Consider the following 23,855-nt stretch of genomic DNA (forward strand, 5'->3'; position numbering starts at 1 on the left):
AATTGGTCGTGTTCTTGATTTGCATGGATAATGAATGACAAGAACCGATGCATCTCCAGACTGCGTCACTTAATCACCCGATTATACATAGGTCGCCCATGGAGATCTGTTTGGGAGATCCAAAATCCAAAATTGGATTCGGAGAGCACGAGATTCGGAGGTTAAAAACCACGATGAAGTCATCGGACGCTGGAGGCCGTTGAAACATTCCAGCTATTTCGGTTGTTTCTACCAGCAATCCGGGGACCTGCTCTGAGGCTCAGCTCAGATGGGCGGGCTCCATGCTCGTGGCCCGGCAACCCCGGCGCTGGGATAGGGCATGTGGCGGACCGCTAGCTTGGGCAAAGAACGCCATTTTCCAAGAATAGCCCTTGTCAATTCTTGATGGCAGCCTTACACATCTGATTGACACGACGTTACGTCCGCCATCGTCAACTGGATGTTTAAGCTTTCTCACGAGATCGAATCGTTACATATTGACATAGCCACACATGCGTGTAGGGTTCTGGTTATGCCACTCCGTTCTGGACTCTCCGGTCGCTTTGCGAAATTCTCCAGTAGGGATGCCTTGCCAGCCAAGTCTTTGGATTGCTCTTTGACGTAGGTCAGGTCAAGACAGAATTTGAAAATGTAAGCTTGGTGAGCCCAACAGCTATCACCGTGGGTCCTGTATGCAGAGATTTGCTCTAGATTTTGCTAGGTGCAGTAGTAGCTGTGGACATGGCATGGCCCGCTGCTGGTTGATGATAACGAGAGCCAAGCTACCAAGGAAGCAACATGGCTCTTTTGGGTCTGTCTTCCTCTTTGGGACATGAGTGGAGTGCCGTGAATGGTGGTTTACAGCTGTCAGCAATACGGAGATCCAGGGTCTTGGCACCGGACAACCCACACCTCGTATCCATATCGCCATTTTCAACAGCCACTTCGCCATGGGCTTATCATCAGCCCTGCTCACAAGAGCTAGTCCCGCCATTGGCTTGGAATAGAATCGAATTGACGAGGACTTTAGTCGGCTCCGCCCTATCTCGCTTACCTACCCAACAAATTAGGCCACCAGGTCGACGAGATATAAGAAATGCTCTGCCTCGCCTTCAGCCCCTTCTCTCATCATCTTATACACCGTCGTCTTTCGTTCAAAGATTAGCTCTGTCGATCTAGGATCTAGATACCTTGACAAAGTACATTCGTTTAAACAAGCACAACCAATAAACACCAATCACTATCATGAGGTCTTCAGGAATCATCGTCGCTGCTGCGGCTGCTGTCGTCAACGCTCACTACGAGAACGTAAGTTGCAATGGATACTGTTCATGTTTCGAAAATTGTACTGACTTACATGACTTAGCCTTCTGTTGGCTTCACTACTGTCTACACCCACCCAGCCAACGTCACCAAGCCTACTGAGTACACTACCAGCACAGTCTACAGCACTAAGACATATACCATCACTCAGTGCCCCCCTACTGTCGTCGACTGCCCCGTGGGCCATGTCACTACCGAGACCATTGCCGTTTCCACAACTGTCTGTCCTGTCACTGAGGTCCCTACTGAGCCCAGCAAGCCTCATGAGCCTGTTTACCCCAACCCTACTCAGCCCAAGCCTCATGAGCCTTCATCTACTCACCCGGGTCAAGATGTTATCACCAAGACTCAGACATATGCCTACCCTCATCCTACCATCCCTGGCCAGAGCGTGACCAAGACCATCACTTACACCGTCCCCAAGGACCATGGCCACAACGCTACTGCTGTCAACCCTCCTCCTCATACCTATCACCCTGTTCCTACTGGTGGTGCACCCGTCTACCATAATGGAACCACACCCGGTTATCCCGGTAACCACGGTGGAAAGACTCCTCAGGGTGAAGAGAGCGGTAACGACGATGGTACTGACAACGGATCTCATGGTGGCAGCAGCAGCGGCAGCAAGGGAGGCAACGGTGGCTCCGAATCAGAGGACCACGAGCCTTCAACATCCTCTGATGTTCCCGAGACTGTCCAAACTGCTGGAGCTCACATGAACGCCGTCACCGGCCTGCTCGCCATCGTTGGCTTCGCCGCCGCCTATCTGATCTAAGATGGGCACTGGCCACAACAACCTTTTTTCTACAAACTTCTTACGATCCTTACATGATGCATGAAAGCATAGCATTTGGGCATGATTTGATTTTGTTTGCGAAAGTGAACGGCGTTTACAAACAGGGGTTATTTCCGCTATGGATACCAATGGACTGGGCCTAGCGATGACGGGATTGGGGATGCATTATATGAGATCCGAAAGCACAAGCACACGACTTATATACTAATTTCTACATTTAATACTAGCGACCATTCATTTAGACTAGACTTTGATTCACGTTATACCTAAAAAGGTGCTTTTTAAAATATAGACGGTTGCTTAGACACATATACTATTCCACACTTCCTTTGACCTCGATTTGCTGCACTAATATGAAGCAAGACTTATCATTGAAACATAAAATCATTACTAGGCAAGGTAGGTTTATAGACATGAAATACTGTCTCGTATTTTGGTCTGATGTCTAAGCATTCGGTACCTAAGTATGAAACCCAAAGCGCAAACGGCTTAGTGCTATGCTTTGCTACAGATCGCATTGAAAACTCAAGCCTGTGGTACGTCTTGTTCGTTTTCACACTCACTCATGTAACTCAAATAAAGTGCATATCGAAACAGAACCCCCCTCAGCTCCTCTTTGCGTAGGCTTCTCCCCACTCCGATCTGCCAATTCTCTATATCCAACTTGACCCTATTTGCACCCATTTCCACAACCCATGACTGCCCACGCAAGCCAGCCCACAGCGCCATTAGGAACGATTCGTCAATGTGTAGGTTCTGTGGCACGCTACATCTTGGTGACCAGATAGATGGTCGTCGACGGCGTCGCTCTGGGTCTCGCGCGATCGTCATAAGAGTGTCTTGGGCAACGACTGGATCAAGAAATGATACAAGTACTTCAAAGGTTCGCTTTGCAAGTATGGTGTTGAAGAACCGGGACGTCAGACGGACTTGCTTAATAGCCGGGGCTTGGAGGTTGTCAAGGATCTGGATAACGATTTCTGTGGGGAGCGTTTCCATTGTAACGGGCCGCAAGGGAGCCATCGTAAAAGGTTCAGTGCTGTGTCGTCAAGTACGCGGAGTGAGTGAAGACGAGGATAATGAAGAATAGAAGCGGCGGCCTTCACGACAACGAATGGCTGTGTCTTGCTCTATGTACCTCCCTATTTGCGAATAATCTTCCGACCTAATGTCTTGCCCATCTTACAAACCCTCAATCCGTAAAGGTTCTCATGTGAGACAGCCAACACAGCCAACGTAGATCCACCGATTTGGTCAGGTACAAGAGAGCCAATTGGTTCGTAGGGGTTCTCGTAAGGGTTCTCGTAAGGCTTGCGGGGACCAGACTGACTGTGCTTTTAGTCTACCAGTATGGAAAGTGTAAGATGCCATATGTGTACTCGACTAATTTAGTAAGGCAGTGTTTTGTTTCTCTCAGTTCGGGTTATATTTATGGCTTCTTGAAAAAAACCACTTTACTCGCTAGTCTCCTCTTGCCACCATGCTTTCATTAAACGTAGCCTATCCGTCCTCTCCTTGGCCATCCTCCTCCCTTCCTCTGTCTTCATCATACCCTCAAGCAACAGGAGCTTGTCATCAAAATGCTCCATAGTATTCTCCAACGTCCGACTCTTGGCACCTCCAAATGCGAACGTCCTTGCAATACCTACAGCGCCAATAGCATCTAGGCGGTCGGCATCCTGAACAACGGCCAGCTCCGGATACTTGCCAACAAGAGCCCGCGTCCGCGCCGGGTCCTTAACTTCGGAGGAGTAGCTGACGCCGAGGCAGATGGCCTGGACCGTGTCGGCAAGGGTCTGCGGTGCACCGAAGGACATGAGTACGGATGCTACCATGCGAGAAGGGTCCTCGCCGGGGCCGAGGTACTTCTTGTCGCCAACGTCGTGGAGCAGTGCGGCCAGCGTGACCAAATCTTGGCGTGTTGAAGGGGTATGAGACTGGATATGCTGCGAGAGACGGAGGACACGCTTGATGTGGTTGAAGTCGTGCGATGCGTCATACTTGGACATGTATTCCTCAACATAGTTTGTCACTTTGCCAACAAGGGCGTCATCAACTGACCAGTCTTGGGTAGTCATTCTGTGAAGTCTGCGGCCTGAGATGGCTATGTTTGCAAATAGGATAGTAGATTTGGCGTTTCAACAGAGGAAACGTGTCTCAATATCTCACGGTAACCTGAGATTGTCCTGAGGATGACTGAAGCATGGAATAGTGGAGGATCGAAATAAGACCCTAAAATTCTATGGCATGGAAACTGACCCTAGACACGAAATGGAACTCCAACCAGCCTTTGTAGCCCAGCACTCTGGTTTGAGTATCTGCTGTAAGGATCATATAACGCAATCTTGAGGGAGCAAGTTCAAACAGATGCCTGAGGTCGAATATATGACGCTTGTCCAGAAAATGTGAGACGTGATGGCCCAACGTGTTTCTTAATGAAGGATAATTTGGAAACAAAACGGGTCCCCACGTGACAGCTACCGGATTTTCAATCAGTTCTCTGATGTACCTCGCAAGTTGTAACTGAAGTCATCTGTGTTTCATTTCCGTCAGATAAAAAATTCGATAGATGTTTTGAATAAATCTCGTGATTCTCAACTATGGTCTCTCATCTGATGATTGCTAGCAGCTCTATTCTTTCCTTTATCCTCTTGAGAAATATGATTCAACGGGAACACAAAGTTTGCCTGGAGTTGCAGCCCTTTACCTACTATAGGTACCTAGATTTCACCGCTTGCCCGCCCACCTACTAATCTATATGTACCTGGTCAAGGTACTGTATATTATGAGTGCATGAATATCAACTTGTGCCACAGCATACGCGTTGATTGAGCTGAAACATGATTCAAATGCCTAATAATAGATATTCCAGTATACTGTCAAAATCTAACATTACTCGTCAGTTGTAGGCTGCTATGATTACCTATGCTAGATACACTGGATCTATGCCATGCATCATATCAATAGTGGATATTATTCTTCATGCACCTTGGGACAAAAACAGATCAATACGAGCGAAAAATTGTTATCCGAGAGAAAGTTCGTGGCATGCAAGACCATCTGAGTGTAACCTTTTGTCAAGTGATTGGCACGCGCTGTGTGCTATACTGTCGATACAGTATCGATTAGAATGACAAAAGCCCAGACTCACTGCTCGACATACCGATTACCCATTCGATCAAGCAGAGGAAAGGTCATGCTCTGACCGAGGTCCCGCAACGGGGGACTTTCATCCATATCGTGGAGTCCCCCTCTTTTAAAAGGCAGCCATCACGAGGAACAACTTGGCTGCCCTGGCCTCTCGCGGTGTCAGAAGACTTACACAAGTACCTTGGTAATTATATCAGGGGGTAAAAATAAGCTGGCCAAAGTGCCCTTAACTTCATAATGAAATGTATTATACAGTCTGAACCTTTTTGTCGTTTAGGACTTCAGTCCTTAGTTTCCTGCCGGTCCCCTACCTAACCTTGTGAATAGAGCGATGGTGGGCGACTTCGTGTAAGTGTGACGGACTTCACATACCCGCCGAAGCTAAAAAGCATAGCATGCATAGAGATGGATGAGAGAGGACCGATGTTACCGATGCTAGACCCGGGAAGGTAGAAGGCATCGGGCACACGCGGACGGGCCGTAGAGGGGGAGATGGAGATAGCACGCTTAGACCCATTATGCTTATCGAACGGGCACCTGGCTTGGCATATCTTATTTTGTCTGTGGGTCAAGGTAATCTCAATGATGGCAGTGGCTTGTTATCAGAGATTTCAGTCTGCATAGGAATGAGGAGTCTTTCGGGGATGCGAGCAGAGGTGGCTGGATAGGGGGATACAGATAGACGAGGCCTCGATATGTATGTACCTTGTAGGTGAAGGCCACCGCCAATTCGCATGTCTCTCTCTTCTGGGCCATGTACTATGTAACTTAAGCGTAGCGCAGACGCGGCAAATCCACACTACCATTGTCGACTTGCATCTGAAGCGTGATATGGCGTACATACTACCGCCAGTACGACAACAGCGGAGCATACAGTTCCGCCGTGATTCTGAGAGCAAATCCATCTAGTTAGTCAATTGTTGAAGCCAGCCGCATGAACTCGAGGGTTGCACTACAGTTCGCCCGACTAGAGAGCGGCCCAATAATGGCCAGAGGTGTCAAGCGGTGCAGTGCAAGTCAAAGGCAGAACATTACGGCAGATGCGAGGCAAGGCGATGCGATGCGATGTGCAATGTGCGATGAGCTTAGGCTTTGCATGATCCATAGATTCCAATGTGCTGCTGAGGCCACGAGAGTCGACAAATCTGGTGTCCAGACCGTACAAGAAATGACACTGATGTTGCGTCCTTGCATGGCTGAAATGAAAGTGGTTGTTGCGAGGTGTGGTTGATGACTGTTGGTAATTGGCCGGCCTGCAGCGTGACGAGAGGTTGAATCTAGCGGTGCCACGAGCCAATGACGACGTTGAAATAGACGCTCTACGGGGGTCGCTCTTTGGGCCTGCTTAGCGGTAACGGCCTTCTGATTGGCGCAGTGTTTCTCCCCGCTCTGGAGCTGCTTCTAAATATCGCAGCATTTAGCATGGGTTGTGCTCCACTTTTGATGCACGCACTTACTTGATCCACACTTGCTTAACCGCCCACGCTTGTCCCGGGAGGGAAGAGGGAACCGTTCAATTGTGATGGGTCGAGTGATAGTAGATGACATGAACTCGGCATTTCCTTGTCTGCAGCCCGTGATTGGTTGTCTCTGTAGTTGAAGAGTCCTTGTTTCTTGTAAATCTGTGCGTGTGTCTGTGTCTGTGTACATATGTGTGTGCGTAATTCGTAATTCACACGGCAACAGATGTTATTGTCAATACGTTCCATGGGTACTATCCATCCACATGATGATGGATATTGGATCCATGGATCCATGCAAAATGGCTGTGGCCGCTATACACGGCCGTTCCTTATAAACAGGACCAACACCCACCCCAAAGCCTCTCCTCTTCTTTTTTCTCTTCTTCTTCAGCAAGTCCTTTTCAATCGCAAATCCTGTTTCTGTTCTTGGGTCTCTTACCCTTCCCCCTTTGTGTTTTCGTTGTTCATCGTGGAGCCGGTCTCTACTACTATCTTTCTAATTTTCGTTGTCTCTAATCAAAGATACCCGTCAACTCCAAAGCCTCCTCAATAAGTTGCTGGCCAGCTTAGAGACATCAACCTTTAACGATTATCCTGGTTTTTTTTTTTTTTTTTTCTCCTCCCGCCTGTTATAATCATCTAATTACAGAAATCACGGATTTCACTTGCTCGCGCCAACTATCAAACAATATTGCACTGATCAAACTTGCATTGTTCGCATCATCGACTCACCAAACAACTCAAACGCATAATTGAATCAAATCAAATCAAAGCAAAATGTCGGCTGTTCAACTTTCTTTCTCTCTCCGCGTCTCCTCTGGCGTTAAGACTGTCCACCTTCTCGGCTCTTGGGACGGTTACGTCGGTCAGCTCCCTCTCTCCAAGGACAAGTCCTCCTCCAAGTCTGGCTCCTGGAAGGGCACCTTTCGATTCCAGAACTCAACTCTTGAGGCTGGCCAACGATACTGGTACTACTACATCATCGACGGCTACCATGTTGCCCACAACCCCAGCGTCACCTCAACCATCGAGCCCACCACTGGCCGTGAGCTGAACGTTCTTGACGTTCCCACCGACTCTCACAAGTCTTCGTCCCACCGCTCTTCATCTTCCAAGTCTTCCTCCAAGTCCTCCTCCTCTTCTTCCAAGTCCTCATCCAAGTCATCGTCGCACAAGTCTTCCTCCAGCAGCAAGAGCTCTTCTCACTCCTCCAAGGACAAGGAATCGCGATCTTCGCGATCCTCACGCCACAGCTCTAAGCTCTCAGTTGACATCCCCAAGGGTCGCCCCCTGTCAATCTCCCAGATCCAGGCCCCCAAGCCCATGTCTCCCCATGCGACTAAGCACATCTTGGATGCTTCCTACTACGACAACGAGGAACTTGAGGAGCTTGCCGACCGCTTCGGCAGCGCCAACATCGAGGACGAGTTCATCACTGACTTCAGCACATCGCCAATCTCCTCCAGTGGTTCTTCTCTGTCCTACCGTTCCGACAGCTCCTCACCCAACTCGTCCCTCTCTGGCTACAGCACTCCCGGATCCGACGTCAGCTCTTGCACTTGCGAGCGCTATGGTATTACTCGCAAGGGCGAGCGTGTCAAGCTCGACTGCGGCGGATCCCGTTGTGGCTATGATGACGATAGTGATTCCATCTGCTCTAGTGGCAGTGAAGACGAGTATGAGGATGAAGCTTCCGTCTCACGCACCAGCTCTCGCCGCCACGGCGTGGTCGCATAAACGCGCCAGTGTGCGGAGGGCTCTGGGGCAACAGGTTGAGAGAACCTCTAGCCGTTCATTCTTTAAATCGTGCATCCCCTGGCAGCCTCGCGCCGGGATGACTCGACCTATGCTGTTGTGGTAATGTCAGCAATCATTTTTCTGTTCCGACCTGCGTCACGCTGTCAGACGTGGATGGTACGCCGAGCTGGTCTCGTAATGTTCCACCGCGCCGATGCGTTGATCGTTAGCTAGGTCGATGCTGCGGCCGTTTGGCGTAGCCCTCTCGTGGCTGCGCAGACATAATTTTTCTTCCTCACTCTGTTGGTTCCTGAGTGAGCTGGGAATCCTCGAAAGAGGCTGCCCCAGAAGCAAACTATGTCAACGCAGGAGAATCTCATCTGTCCTGATGATGGGATCCCGTTTCTTGCAGACAATAACTGGATGTGGTTCAGGACCTTGCGATTGATGAAGGTCTAGACTAGCCATTACGAAGTATGAGGTGGATGATCGAGGACAGCCATGAGCAACGATTTAATGAATGAAATAGCCTAGCTGTCTAGGATAGATGACGATTGAATCTATTCATGAAACGAGATAACAGGTCTTGAGTAATTGAGCAACGTGACGATGTAAAGCTACCGACTTCGGTATTTCGGGTCAATGTTCCTCCCATCATAAGGTACCTAGTAGAGGGCCTTCCGGAGGCGGGGATCCAATCCTATGGCGGGGTAGCTCCCTATCATCTATTGGACATTCATGTACTGCCCAGCTGTACCTAGTATCACAAACTCATCTTCACCGTACTTGTAACGTCTTTTCTACATATCACATTGCGTTGATATCTCGGTTTATGTAATACGAGGCCTGAGGTTACTAGTGATTAGTCTCAAATTCAATTGAGTGCGTCTCAATATTTTTCTCAACTACGCTCTACGTCCTTCATTTACCCGTCGAGCTTCACTACACGATCTCAAGTATAGCATCACCCAACTGCAAATATGTCCGACGAGCAAATCATACTCCCCATCATCGACTCCCACATTCACCTCTACCCAGCGGCCGAGACCGACTCCCTTACCTGGTACACACCCGATGGCCCTCTTGCCGGCCAACATTCCTTGGAAGAATACCGCGAAGCTACTTCTTCGGCACCGTCTCTCCTAGGCTTCGTCTTTGTCGAAACAGACCGCAAGAACGATGTTGAGTCTGGCGCAGTCGATGGCTCCGGCTGGGAGCAGCCTTTGGCTGAGGTCTCATGGCTCAAACGTGTTGCGCTTGGCCAGCCGCGCGAAGGAGAGGGTCACAGCCCCGAGGATGCAAAGTTGTGCCTTGGTATTGTACCCTGGGCGCCGTTACCAAGCGGCCCCGAGGTTCTAGAGCGCTATCTTGATCGAGTGAAGGAGGTGGCCGGCGATGCTTGGCCTAAGATCAAAGGGTTCCGCTACTTACTACAGGACAAGCCTCATGGCACTATGCTGGACGATAAATTCATCGAGGGCGTCAAGCTTCTTGGTCGACGAGGATTCACCTTCGATGTTGGCATTGACCAGCATCGACGTGGAAAGAAGCAGCTCGATGAGGTGATCGAGTTTGTTGACCGCGTTCACGATGGTGTTCCCGAGGAGGAGAAGGTCACATTGGTGCTAAGTTCGTACAGCCCTTCTCCCCCCCAAACTTCATTCTAATAGTGTATCCTTAGACCACCTCTGCAAACCCGACTTCAGCATCTATAACCTTACATCGGACCCCAGCTTCCACGCCTGGCGCACTGCCGTCTACACCCTTAGCAAAGACTCTCGCGTCTATATGAAGCTCTCCGGTGGCTTCTCCGAGATGCCTGATTCCCTACGAAACCAGGACCCCAACCACATCTTCGAGGCTACTCTCGGTTGGCTCGGTATTGTCCTCGCCACCTTTGGCCCCAGTCGGATCATGTTTGGGAGCGACTGGCCTGTCTGCACTGTCAACACCGACAATGCCTGGCCTAGATGGCGCAGCATCGTTGAACGCATGTGTTGGATGGCTACGCTGAGTGATGAAGAGCGCGCAATGATCTTTGGCGGTACGGCCAAGAAGGCTTATAATCTCTGAACCGAGGAACGGCGTTATTAGAGCAAATACTATATACATAAAAGCCTAAGGCAAGCGCCCTTAATGAGATACATGAGTGTAAATAAACAGAAATTCTCATAAGAGAAATAATCGTAACCTGTGATATGAACGCATCTCATGGTTAACCTCAGAGACGACTTTATATCCGGCCTTTTGATAGAAGCTCCAAATCTCATGAAGGAAAAGAAAAAGAAAATCAACTATGTTCGAGAAACTCCAATCTACAACTAACATCCATTGTAAAATGCAACGCCGGGCTCCCATGGCCATCAGTCGTAGAAACGTCAATAAACAATGTCATGTCAGGGCTCTAGAGTAAGCTCGCAGCATCCCCCGACCATATGCTATGCAGAAAAACAGGCTCCAGTCATACAGTTTTATGTGTCATTAGTTTTCGCGATCATCCTCCCCTTTGAGGCTCATTGTGTTTCTCCCCATCCAATATTACTCTGCTCCACGTCCTCGGTAATTGCCCATCTTCTCAATGGAGTTCAGGATGCCGCTACGGGCCATGCCGCCTGGGCGAGGCAAGCCACCTGCGCTCTTTGTTCGCTCGTGAGGTGCTCGGAGTCCTGAACCTGGCGCGCGTAGTCCTGACGCACGACTGACACTGCTTCTAAAGTGATCTGCACTTCGTTTTGGCGTCTTAGCCTCAGGCTCTCGGTCATGTTGTCTCTCATGAGGGTAACGAGATACAGATGGAGGCTGTTGAACTTGTTGCTGTGGCTGAGTCCGAGGCTTTGGCGTCTGCGCAACAAAGCTCTGCATGCTCATCATCTCCTCGGCAAGTTGCACAAGCTCTCCCTTCTCTACGCGCTCCTTCTCCAGCATACTGCGCAGTGACTCGTTGTCGAGCTGTACTGTATGGACAACTGCCTCAAGTCGTTGAATATCGGCATTCAACTCCTTGATTGCTGCGCTGTCTCGGACTGCTTGGGCCTTGAGCTCATCGGCCTCAATGTTGTCAGGCTCGACTCTGCTCATTGTTGTATCTCGGCAGACGCGCAGACGTTCGTTCTCCTCGACAAGTTCTCTGATCTTGTTTTCAAGCTCATGGACACGCTTCTCCCACCGAGTCTCGTATGACTTCTTCAGGGCAGTAACCTTGGATTCGTGCTTGCTCTTATAAAGAGCATGAAGCTCACGAGCCACCCGCTCGACTGCAATCTCGACTTCATGATTGGTGTCGTTTGGGCTCTTGGGTTTTTCGGGCGACGACTTGTCAGTGTCTTTCCCGGCACGCATACCCGCCATCTTACTCTCCGCCTCTTGGTGCAACATCTCGGCTGCTTCACGTCGCTTCTCACTCTCTTCCAACTTTTGTTCGAGCTCTTCCTGTTCTCTTTGGCTCTCCACAATTTCTTCTTTGGCCTTCCGCAAGACATGTTCCATCTCACGGCCGCGGTTCTCCCAACCCTCTTTCTCAGCAGTAAGTTGCTCTTTGATAGAGCGTTCCTCGCGGAGCTGCTCCTGGGACTCACCCACTCGCTTCTCTGCATCGCCAACTGCGGCCTTCAGCGATTGCACTTCGGCTTCCTTACCACTCAATGAAGCTTTGAGTGAGCTGATCTCTGACAGAAAGTTTGATTTGAGAGACTCGAGTTCTCTTGCGGTGATGCTGGGAACGCTTCGAGGTGTAGGCATGGGGGGGATATCAAAGTCGATGAGGTTGGCAAAACCGCCACGAGAAGGCGTCGCAGTTACATCAGGTGCTGTGCGAGATGGCGAAAGCCCGCCCTTGGCCGGTGACTTTTGGGGTGATCTCTGAGGAAAACGCAGCTGCTCTGTGAAGTCCAGAAGATTCGTTGTGTTTCCCGAGTCGTGTCTCGGTCTGGCTCGCGACGTTCGTGATGGGGAGGGATCAGCTCGTGTGTTTGCCCGAGGCGTGAGACCACCCATATCGGACAGCTTTGTGGGGCTTTGGCCGAGTTTGGCAAACATGGTTAAATTGGGCACAGCCGAGAAGGTACTGAAGGTACTGATCGCTGTATCGTCAGGGTACACGGAATCGTCGACCTCCATTTCCCCAGAAGGGTTAACGTTAATGGTGCCAGTAGTGACGTCCATGTCGCCCAGGCCGTCTTCCAGGACGCTCTGCTCATCTTCAAAGATCTCGATTGCGCGCTTTAGGCCTTCATTTTGCCGCACTGCATCCTCTAGACTCATCGTGCTCTCTTGGGAGGCAGCGCGGGTTGTGTCGAGAGGGTTGCTGATCTTAACAGGAAAACGTTTCTCAGGAGACACCTTTCTAGGGCTACGAGCGTTGGGGCCCAGTCTATCTGTTGGTCTTCCGTCCCTCACCTCTCGCTGGTCGGTGAGGATCTTCAACGGTGAAAGAGTCGCGCCAGAGAGGACTCGGGAGTGCCGTGATTTTGAGGGAGAATGGTTCTCCTGATCGGAAAGTGCAGTATCGCTGAGGGCAGACACGAAAGGAGATGATCCATGAGAGGATTGGCTCTGTGATTCGGAGGATGCGGAGACTGTTCGTACCTCATAGGAGTCGTACCGCTGAGCAGTAGCTGGTGTCTGGATATTGAGATTTGAACCTTGGGCGGGCGACAGTGGTGTTTCCATTGTGATGCACGCTGAATCAAGCAAATGAAATAATCAAACAGTCAATGTGTGTAGTCACAGTTCCAGTCGGTAGAGGATATCGTTGACTTGATAGTCTGGTTCAAGCCACTTTTGAGCAGTGTTGCTTGTTTAGAAAGTCAAGTTCAACGGTCGCACGCTAACATCCAATATGTTGACTTTGGGTAGTTGACCCGACAACAGCAAACAGTGGGTCTCTCACGTGGTAATCATACCTTAATCATCATTCAACTACTAATCTTGTAAATGGTTTCTAAGGTACGTAGCAACGTAAGTGGTTACAGGCAAGACGCCATGGCATTCATTTCATTTACGATTGCTTAACTGCGTTATCACATACCAATATTCGTTGCATCTCACAAAGTTATTACAGACTGACTTGTTACTTAGGCGCCCCTATGACCATGTAAGTGCTTTCGTGCACTTGATCTCATATACTTTGTAACACTCATCGCCATGACACATTTGCACAGGAATCTTGGCGCATATGATCCAACTCTCTAATTGTATCTATTCTTGAGAAAAAAAAAACAGCTTTTATTGTTCCCTCATAATTCGTTACCTAATAAAGCAACACTTCCTAAAAAGAAAAACACACATCGTCTGTGCCCGCGTTTTCTGGACCACAGTGAAACGCGAGCACATATGAAAAGAAGTGAAGAAATGAGAAATGTAAGATCGTAATTCATAATTCAGAGCCTTTCCCATAGGTCCCTTCGGCGTCTTGACTTTCCAGCATTTGGGCTAGCCAAGACAGCTCAGTAAACAAGGGTCCAGTCCAAACTCATCATTCCCGCCTGGGATCATTACAGGCAGTACTGTCCCATAGTATGCGATCGTATCGCATTTCGGAGTAAATCATCGAAGGAAAAACCTTGCTGCAGTGACTCTTTCCAGGAATTAAGCCTCCATGCAGACCGTGACTCATTAGTCGTTGTATATCCGTGACAGAGCATGCTAGATCAACAAAAAATCGGAAGTCGTGTCGTGAACTCGTCGGCATCATCTTTGCAATCAAGGGCTTTCCGATGAGGGACACTCCAGTGCCCAGCAAAAAAGAAAGAAAGGAGTTCTTTTTTAGAGAAAAAAGGAAATTGAGAGAATGTGTATCCATGTCCCTGGTCGTCGGAGATGGGACGTATCATAATTTTCGCTTGCACTGTTCAATGAGTGCACGGAGGAGGTGCCACTGTTCCTTGTAAAGCGTCGACAACAAAGCACCGGGGGTCATCTATCAGTCCTGAAAACTAACCGAAAGATTGCTGTCTTCGAGGAGCGCTAATGGCAGAAGGAGGCCGAGCGCCAGTATCGTAAACCGGGGCAGAAGGATACGAAGGAGACGCAGCAACAGTGGATGCGGGTCGGGCCAAATTGTCATAAACAGGAGCAGGGGCATATGAGGGAGAGGTGCCGATGCTAGAATGAGGGCGATTCATGGCGTCATACTGGGGAGCAGGGACACTCGTCTCCATGGTCTTGTGTCGCTTCAGTTCAAAGTTGTTCAAGTGATCATGTACATTTGGGCCAGGCCGTGGCGTCTCCGCCTCATCATCTCGTCGTTTGTATGGGCTCATGCCATTCATGACACCAGGCTGGCCATACCCGTTGTGTAGGGTGTAGAATCCGCCAGGAGAAACCATGCTGTCATTCGATGTTATGGTTTTACGCCGCTTTACTTCGAAGTTGCCTGCGGAATCATGTCCATTGGGGCTTGATCGGTGAACGTCATCATCCTCATCTCGACCTCGCTTGAGCATACCTCCGTCTCCATTAGCAAGGGGCTGATGATGAACGTTCGGCAAAGGCTGAGCATATGCATTCGACAGAGCAGGCATGCTACCAGGCATGTTGTTCATGGTGTCGTGTGCATTATGCGCTGACCTATGAACCTCATCATCTTCCTCTCTGCCCCGCTTGAGCATATCTCCTCCATTCTGCATAGGAGGCTGATGTACATTCGCAAGGGGAGGCTGATGTACATTCGCAAGGGGAGGCTGTTGAGAGTAACCATTAGACATTGCGTGCATGTTACTCATGTGATCATGTCCATTAGAGACTGGTCGGTGCAGGTCTTCTTCTTCTTCTCGCCCTCGTTTAAGCATACCACCTCCGTTTGGCATGGGGGGCTGGGACCCATTTGTGAGAGGCTGGGGAGTGCTTGCAAGAGATTGAGGAACGTAGCCTCCGGTTGGCAAACCAGGCATCATTGGGTGATGCTGTCCAATGGAAGGCAAAGCATTGGGAGCAGGGGGTCTCTGACCACCGAGTCCTTCGTGCTTGCGGCGCTCGGCAGCTGCCATGACCTGACTGGTCCGGTTCGAGTTCGACGGATGATAAAGGAGTGCTCCAATATTGTGGACAAACAAGGGGAACAGGAGCTCTGTGATCTTCTCCTTGTTCGCAAAGTCTAGTGCACGGTCGTAAGGAATCCTGGACCATCGTCAGTCAAACATCCAGCAATGGGTCTACAGATCCAACTATCTGGGAATACATACCAGACACCTTTCAAGTGCATGGGACCAATCTTGACGACGTGGCGAACCTTTTCGCTTTTCAAGATGCCGTCCCTTCGACCTCGAGTCATGCCAGCGACATTTAATAGTTTCGTGCCGTTAATCATGTGGTTATCTGTACTTCAAGTCAGCTGGTGTATAGGGTGCTTAGGGGTTACAATTCTGACCTTCTCTCCGTGCTACACATATACCTCTAGCTTCCACCTGGAAGCAGAGGCTGCCTTCGTCTTCCCACAGGGTAGCCGTGACTCTGGGCTTCATACCGGGGGGGTTATGCTGGCCAGTTGTGTCGAATGCGCCATTATTACTACTGTTACTGTAACCTGGCTGCTGCATTGCTCCTTGGTTGCTGAGCGCTGAAGGTACTGGCAGTACATTCTGGGGCGCGGGCATAGGAGTGGAGACTGCGGTAGTTGGAGCACCATTCGTAGAATAGCCATAGCCGTACTGTGGTGTCGAATAATGAGGTGAATAATACATGTCTGGCTGGGGATGGCCTTGGTTCATCGCGGAGGTGTTGTTGTTGTTTTCAATGGGGGATGATGGGGTGCGGTTGGTCTCAACGGTCGAGATACGGCGGTTGAGCACTCTCTGCTACAGATAGAGAGAGGTAGGGCTGGCGTAACGTTAATATGGCAGCACAATTGCGAAGAGGAAGCAGTCGAGGAAGGATGACTGCAAACTCGAAGGAAGAGGAGGTGGACGGCAAAAGGGAAAGAGACCGGCAAAAGAAAAAAAAAGAGAAAGAGAGAAAAGAAATAGAAAGAGAAAAGGGAAAGGAAAAAATCCCGAGAAGGTCAGGATCTTGGTGGTGAGAGGCAGAATGAAGAGAAAGGAACAGAGGAGGCAGGTGAGAGGTACGTACCCTCAACTTGCTTGATCAATGGCCGTGGTAGAGGTACCCTCAGTACCCTCAGGACCTTGAGCAATTCCCGCCCCTCAGGCAGGCAGGTCGGGACGGGGGGGCAGGCAGGCGATGGGGGAGTGCACTTTGGCTTGGTGAGGAGTGTGAGGGAGTGTGGGGCATAAGAAACAGAATCAGAATTCATCCTTGGTGAGAAGGGAACGAAAGGGTGTGGCAGATATCCACCACAGATCCAATCCTATTCAAGGGCAAAGAGGGGTTAATCCTTAGTTTAGTTAGTCTGGTTCAAGAGTAAACGAGAGGCAGGTGAAGAACATCATCCACAGAAGGAAGTCAAGAAACCCGCAGACAGGAGGCGGAGAATGATCAAGTATATTCCAAAGTCAGGGAAATACTATTTCTTGGGTATACAAGGTATGTAAAAGCTTTGAAAGGCCTGAATTGTATTGTTCATTTGACGAAATCATGCTCAACGGCCTGCGGCACTAAAAAGAACGACCATGCAGTATGTATGCACACGCACCCAATATGAGTCTATTTGGGGTACAGTGGTCCACTTGCATGCTCTGCTCGTACCTTGAACTTCACGGGTTGTGTGCATGGCACAGAATGGTCACGGTTGATAAGGTCCAAAGCGATAAAGAAAAATAAAATGCCTAATTTCTAAGGCTAGTCGCCATTGTAATTGATCCTGGGTAACGAGTCCATCGTCTTTTTGACTTTCGAGGTAGAATGAATTATCTGAAGAATGAATTTGAAAACCCTTCTCACCGTACGATCCGACATCGCCCTTGACTTTTCCAGGTGTGTGCTGGCGTGGATCATTCAATAGACTAGACTATCTTTAGCCTGACCACGCACGGTACGATATCTACTGTGTTATGCTTGAGGTGGGTTCAAGCTGAGATTCAATGCCTGGGTACCCGCTGTCCTCAGGATTGAAGGCTTTTGATATCTCGTCTTTCAATGAGAACACAGCCAGACATGGCCTAGATGCATCGTGTTATTCTTCAAGTATTCGGTCCTCGTCATCTCATGGTCTAGGTGCCCAGAGAAGTATACAGACGGTCCCTACGTTTGTCGTATGCGCACTGGGCACTCTCCTGTCAACGCACAACAGAACCAGGGGACCATCCAGCTCGCAACCTGCACACAAACTCGGTGGAGGAAGGACTCTCTGTAGGGCGTTGTTAAAAGCTAGAGAGCGCTCCCAGCAACTTTGGTGGGTGGTGCGAGGGGTGCGGCTACAGGGGCAGAGGGGATTCATTGGGGTGTAGCCAGAACAGCGTAGCACCAGGCCACCTCAAAGTGCGTTGGGCGGAGGAGGGAGTTGATCATGGGTTTTCTCTGAGCGGTTGTTCGTACAGTCACCGACTGAGGTATCGCGACGGCTACTAGTACTGGGGTCTCTCCCTCGGTAGAGTGATCGGTCACCCAGAATCCCAGTGGCTACAGGAGACCACGGGGCCGGCAGGGCTACCCAGGCCACAGCGTGCAAGGATGAAGGATCCGGGGGGGGAACAGACGGGAGCGATGCTTGGTGTCATTAACCCCTGGCAGCTCAAACTCCGCTTACTCGCGCCAGCTGTTACTGTGCACCCACAGTGCACCTCAGCACCCGCTTGATGCGACAGGAAAAGCCCGCACACAGCGTCGATTCAAGATACAGCTTTTGAGACGGGCAGAGAGTAAGTCATAGCATTGGAAGCCTACTCACATTTACCATTAGGTGATGCCTTGGTCATGAACATCTCTGAAGTTGCGCCTCAGATACCTGGCTGCAGCTTGTTGATCCATCTAAAACCCAAGTCACCTCGATCATAAGTTGTTCATAAACAGTGAGATTGACTACGTAGATCACATTACAAGTGTCGCTTTGATTGGTCTTTTCTCTCCTCCGGGACCTTGTTGTCGTCCCCTTTCCCACTCAATCACACCAATCCCTGGTTAGATGCTTGGACTGTGTACATACACAATTGAGGTAATACTGGGCCAGGTTCTTCAAATGCAAGCATTCTCTGGATATTTCCGACAGGCCTGCGGATGTTAGGAATCATTCTTGCCCTTGTTTCATCAACGGTTCTTCAGGCTATAAACAATAGTTATCAAAGCATCCAAAAACGGCTGTGAGTCTATCTGATGTCGTCCACGGCTGCGCTAGAGTTCAGGTCGCCTTTGTGTCACGTCAGTTTGTTGTGGGCTGTGCTTTTCTCATTTGTCTATCTGGTTTGTGTTATTGTCGTGTCGTGTCAGTGTCGTGTTATGTACTAGTAGTGTATTGCGCTGTCGTGTTGTCTTTGTTATTGTGTGCTCTTGTCGCTTTAACGCCATTCGTCGGCTTTCATTTCTTGGTTGACTTCTTTCGCGCTCTCCTTCCTTGTAGCTCTTAGTTGCGGCACAGCACTGTGCAAACTACCCGAGGACTTTGCTCCCCATGTGAAGTACGGGCTGTAATATTTGCGATTGAGTTTCCAGAGCTCTTCAACCAAGTTTATCCAATCAGAGGCTTGGAACACCAACTACAAGAGAGGGAGAATAATGGCATCAGAGTTTGCGCTTCCAGATTCTCGGCGCTTCTGATCTTTCTGCTTTCTTACCCCCGAATGATCGATCTGTAGGTAGTTAACTACCTACTTAATTGTAGTTCTCAACGGTGCGCCAAACCACTACGGGACCGTTACTTTGGGTTCCCTGTATTGCGTCAAGTGCCGGGACAGCCTGTGCACCATTATTTCTGTGCAACTACCAACAACTCGTATTGAGATAAGTTGGGAAACCAAACGCGACCAAAGACCTTTCCATAGTGCCGAGAATTCAACAATGGGGGCATCATGCAGACTAGGAGCGGAAAGGCTGTGTACTCTCACTAAGTTCTGACTACGGACTTCGCTTGCGCAGGAACAGCCACCGATGATGAAGGGAGAGAGGTCTTGAACAGAGACTCGCCAAGTTCAAGTTTCTGTAAGAGGCTCAATGGCTTTGGTTCCGGCCCAAGATCATTGGTCTACAGTTGTCAATGCTCTTGTTCTGCCAACCTCCCAACCCTGTCTGAGCGAAATACATATGCCCACATCAGCATCCCGGTCTCTCTACATACATACAGTTGCTCAAGCTCGAGCCCACGGCCGTTCGTGCGGAAGTCCATCAATGGCCCGGCAATCTCAGCAAGGCTCATGGGCCATAATCGCATGGGTCGCCGCCGCTCTCCGAGCTGCCCGGATTTCCCCTCTTTGACTAGGATGTTGGAACAAGCATCCGGTGCTGGTGTTTATTGGGTTTGATTCGTTGATATAGGGCATATGTGGAGTTTCCTGTCCTCTCTGTTCTGCATACGGAGTAGGTACTCTGTAGCTGAATGGGAAATCGTGTCCATCAAGTCATCGTCCTCGTGGCTGAGCTTCATGGCCCACCAATGATGGATGCCTTACGGATACACACAAGAAAATGATGAAGGGCCTGAGGGCCCAGTCTAGCACAGTGCCGGATTACCAGCGGGGTCTCTCATTCATAAGAGCTTCTCTGCGGTTCCTGATCCATGGCCGAATGTCCTCGGGTCTGTGAGTTACGCTGTGGCGGTCTCGACGAGCCACTTGGCAGGTATCATGTCTCACTCGAGATCAGTTTTATCTCTGCTACTGTTACCTCTCTCCCTTGAGAAGGACTCGGCGGCAAGGTAGCCTCCCGCGAGATTCACTGACGCTCAGACAAAGTACAAGCTCTCTCAGGGCCCCAGAATTTCCAGCCATTGTCGAGCCTTTGACAATTGACCGGCTGCTTCAGCTTGATACAAAGTTTCGATGGTCTTTCTCATAATTTCCACTCAATCACCAAAACTTGGGCGCCGGCTCAGCCACCCGTTTCCCCAAGACATGTGACTTTTTTAAGTAGTACTGTAGTTTGTCCATCCTGCCCTATCTGCCTATCTCTCAGTCACAACGCCAATATTTGCTTTCGGTGCTCCAAATCTTTGCACTTGTTATCAAGGCTTTGAATGCGATACCACTGCCTAGCAGCCTCCCACGTCAACTATTTCCTACATATGACTATCACGAGCCCGGCACAGAGGCAGTGGCACTTCTGTTCAATTGCCTTTGACCCATTATTTGTGCCCAGCGAATATCTCGAAAGTCAACACAAAAGGTCAAGGGTCTTGCTCGGAGTATTAGTCCAGCTGGCAAACTCTATCCGTAAAAGTATCAACAATCCATTGTTCACAACCCAAAAGTACCTTACCTACCGCATCATACCGAGGCACCGATAAAGGGCCTGACCGGTGGAAGCTGGGTTTGACACCATTTTGACCAGGGTCGTACGTTTGTGGGCGGGGATGTCTTGTTGCTAGTGGAAGACAAGTTTTTTTCATGGTTCTTCCTCGGAGCGGCGCGACTTCCCGACCACGATAATCGTGATCATGGAGATTGGAGACCAGATATCTGATAAAAACTGGTCTGGAAACGAACAGCCTCAAGATATGCAAACCTAGCGAGTCTGTGGTGTAGATCTCATGCTGCCCACCAAGCCGGCACTACTGTACTGTATGTGTGTCTACATGGTCCTTACGCACCGTTGACCGGGACCTTATGCAAGATGTACAACAAGCTCAGCCAACCAGGGCCAGTATGACAGGGCCAGGCTGGCACTCCCTCTTAAGGTGCATATTCGATGCATACATAAAGAAGCTGGTCCTGGGATGTGCATAAGTGGACGTATGATATTCTTCGATGCATATGATTCACATAATGCCACGAGGCTGAGCTGAACCGTAGGAACGTCATCCCTTGGCTTGGCTCTTTCGGCGGTCTTTTTTTTCCTTTGGGGTTTATTTCGATCGCGTTAGAGAATACGTGGAGAAGACTAGCATTTGACCCAACGACGAAGACTGAATGAACCTCACTCCCCACTAGTGATAGATCTTGTTTTAGTCAGTAATGTTTCCGAAAACCTCGGCCAAGACACTGCCATATGCCTCTCGTGCCTATTGCATCTACATTGTTCACGTAAATCTGGTTGTTTAAAAAGTAGGTATCTCGGCCGCACATGCTTAAGCGTCTGACAAATGAATCACTACCTGCCTCATATGGCAAATGGCGCAGATGTTCGGTATTTTTCCTCGATCTCTCCGATAAGGGGTAACTGAGGCGTGTAACGAACTACCTCCAGTCAGCCACGACACCCTGAAATCCAGCCTCCGCTAGGTTTTCGCTCCCAGGTAAATATCCATTATGAGGGTTGTAGCCTGTGTATACCTGGGTGTCTCGCCAAAATGAGACCTCGCTTTTTTGTTCGTTGGTTGACACTTCGCTGTGGAGAACCGCTCAGTGAGCATGGATCAGCGATAGAACATACACACAATAGACATAGATAATGTAAGACGCGAGTAATATTTCTAGAAATTTACTATAAACAACGGCGCATAACTCTTCTGTTGCACTACACACTGAGGCGTCTAATGTGCGCACGGGTAGCGAGCGTACTACAGCCTCATGCAAGATTTCCGCCGAGAGCATGATGGGATATCATCGGTTCCTGCAGCCGAGAGAAAAGAGAAGGCTGGGCAAGAGGCTAACACGGGTGCTGACGAAGCCTAGAGACGACAATGGGTATGAGGGAGATCAACCTCGCAGCCTATTCCTTGTCACAAAGGTGCATTTGTACCAAGCAGGCGAGGCTGGGGTTTGGCGCCAAACAAGTGACTCGGCGGCAACCATTCGGAGGAACTCGATACAATACGCAAGATCTTGGCCGATCCAAAGTGAAACTTTCCCGAGGGGCTTGGGATTATCTCATAGGCTTGGCAAGTACAGTATGTTGCCTCGAGATATAACTAGGACAATGCTTATGTAGGGTTGATGCAGGTACCATTAGATGCATATCGAGAATATTTTAGAAAAGAATCAGTTCAGAACATGAGACGCAAACTCGGGTCTGGAGCCGGCTGGTTTCACATCAGGGACTTAATACTAAGAGACCTACAGTACATATGTATGGTTGCGAGCCGATGTACAATCTGACAGGCCAAGCTTGTCCTTAATAGGCTGTTAGTCTGGGACACATACATATCTTGACTGAAATTGCTTTTTCTTTCCCACTTCCTCTCAGCCAAGTAGCACACACTTTAACAACTGCACTTGAAGAGAAAAGAAAGATACCTAGTAAGAACCAGGAAAGAAAGAATATAAAAGTAATAAAATAAAATAAAATACCTAAAAAGTAAACCTCCTTGACGATCGTTGTGCCTCGGTCTCTCTTCAAATTGTCGAAACTCGCAACTTGATACCCAAATGGTTATCCTTCCACGTTCTTTCTTTTTTTCGTCGAGTCTCGCTCCGAGGGACGTCAACATCCGAGCACATCAAACGGGAAGGAACAAACGGCGCACTGTGACAGGCATTTCCGGGCAAAGTACCAATACTTCCACCAACCTTTCCCCAAAAAGAATGGAACCCTCGATCTCTTCCCGCTTCTAGTCTCCACCACCAGCCATTGCCAACCGTTATAGTCAAAAATCCAACCCGCCTCATCTATCAAACGAGGAAGAGGCAAAACATGTGGTTGTTATCTCTCTTTATTCTGGGAACAATCCTCACGCCCCGGCCTAAGTTCAATAATCAAATAGGACACTCGAGGATGTCTCCCTCTACTTACAGACGAAATCTCCAAGTTGGGGATGTACTCTGTATGCTGGCTTCCAGCCGTTACTTGAGCTAGCAGGGATGTGGAGCAAGAACGTTTTTTCTACATAGACGCCAGAGAAATTGTGGTCACCAATATCAATTTGTCGGTTCGCTAGCTTCCTACCATCGTTCTGGTGTCTTTGCAATGTTCCGGCGACTTATTGCTTTTGGCCTGGATGTCAATCACAGCAGCTACCTCCATCTTTATCCCCCAAATTTGAATAGACGACTGGTCGATCTGTTCAACTGGCCCGCCGTGTTTGCATACCTACTGGAGCTTGACAGCTGGCTTCCCCCGACTGGCTTACCCCACGTTGCCCAGCACGTTTCAATGGAGGACACATGTCCAGCCACACACAACATGGCCCGAGTCCTTCAGAAGACGTCCTCAATAGGGAATGCTTGTCTCACATCCCTTAGAAACCGAGGGTGCTTACTCTAGGTACCTAAAGGGCTGCAACTAATCAAATATCTAATATCTAAGATATATTAGATAACTAGAAGACCAGGCTAAGATATAAGTACTTCTGATTATACAGCTTATAGATTGTGACTGGCGAGTCATACCCGCACAGCCGGCTGTGCGTTTAGTAATATTTCTTATCTACACAGCTGGTGCTTATTAAATCGAAAGAAAAAGCTATTAAAAAAGGGATTTTAAATTAAAAT

General features: G+C 49.3%; 6 protein-coding genes across 6 annotated transcripts; 3 read left to right on the forward strand and 3 right to left on the reverse strand.

Annotated features, from left to right (window-relative positions):
• Nucleotides 1–1,224: 1,224 nt before the first annotated feature.
• On the forward strand, nt 1,225–2,077 carry FSUBG_12994 (beta endoglucanase; the record flags this gene model as incomplete). Its single annotated transcript, XM_036677838.1, has 2 exons — nt 1,225–1,287; nt 1,346–2,077. 2 exons carry the CDS (start codon nt 1,225–1,227, stop codon nt 2,075–2,077), a joined length of 795 nt encoding a protein of 264 aa, XP_036531539.1.
• Nucleotides 2,078–3,552: 1,475 nt separating this feature from the next.
• FSUBG_12995 (ypgQ) lies at nt 3,553–4,176 on the reverse strand (the record flags this gene model as incomplete). Its single annotated transcript, XM_036677839.1, has 1 exon — nt 3,553–4,176. One exon carries the CDS (start codon nt 4,174–4,176, stop codon nt 3,553–3,555), a length of 624 nt encoding a protein of 207 aa, XP_036531540.1.
• Nucleotides 4,177–7,488: 3,312 nt separating this feature from the next.
• Nucleotides 7,489–8,448, forward strand: FSUBG_12996 (GTP-binding protein; the record flags this gene model as incomplete). The annotated part of the gene is made up of 1 exon (XM_036677840.1): nt 7,489–8,448. The coding sequence occupies one exon, from the start codon at nt 7,489–7,491 to the stop codon at nt 8,446–8,448; it is 960 nt and encodes a 319-aa protein (XP_036531541.1).
• A 980-nt stretch (nt 8,449–9,428) lies between these two features.
• FSUBG_12997 (amidohydrolase family) lies at nt 9,429–10,521 on the forward strand (the record flags this gene model as incomplete). Its single annotated transcript, XM_036677841.1, has 2 exons — nt 9,429–10,077; nt 10,130–10,521. The coding sequence occupies 2 exons, from the start codon at nt 9,429–9,431 to the stop codon at nt 10,519–10,521; spliced, it is 1,041 nt and encodes a 346-aa protein (XP_036531542.1).
• Nucleotides 10,522–10,986: 465 nt separating this feature from the next.
• FSUBG_12998 (kinetoplast-associated KAP) lies at nt 10,987–13,116 on the reverse strand (the record flags this gene model as incomplete). The annotated part of the gene is made up of 1 exon (XM_036677842.1): nt 10,987–13,116. The coding sequence occupies one exon, from the start codon at nt 13,114–13,116 to the stop codon at nt 10,987–10,989; it is 2,130 nt and encodes a 709-aa protein (XP_036531543.1).
• Nucleotides 13,117–14,381: 1,265 nt separating this feature from the next.
• Nucleotides 14,382–16,127, reverse strand: FSUBG_12999 (cell pattern formation-associated stuA; the record flags this gene model as incomplete). The annotated part of the gene is made up of 3 exons (XM_036677843.1): nt 14,382–15,564; nt 15,630–15,762; nt 15,839–16,127. 3 exons carry the CDS (start codon nt 16,125–16,127, stop codon nt 14,382–14,384), a joined length of 1,605 nt encoding a protein of 534 aa, XP_036531544.1.
• Between the last annotated feature and the right edge of the window lie 7,728 nt (nt 16,128–23,855).

This window comes from Fusarium subglutinans (assembly GCF_013396075.1).
Source record: "Fusarium subglutinans strain NRRL 66333 chromosome Unknown NRRL66333_c0000302, whole genome shotgun sequence".
Lineage (NCBI taxonomy): Eukaryota > Fungi > Ascomycota > Sordariomycetes > Hypocreales > Nectriaceae > Fusarium > Fusarium subglutinans.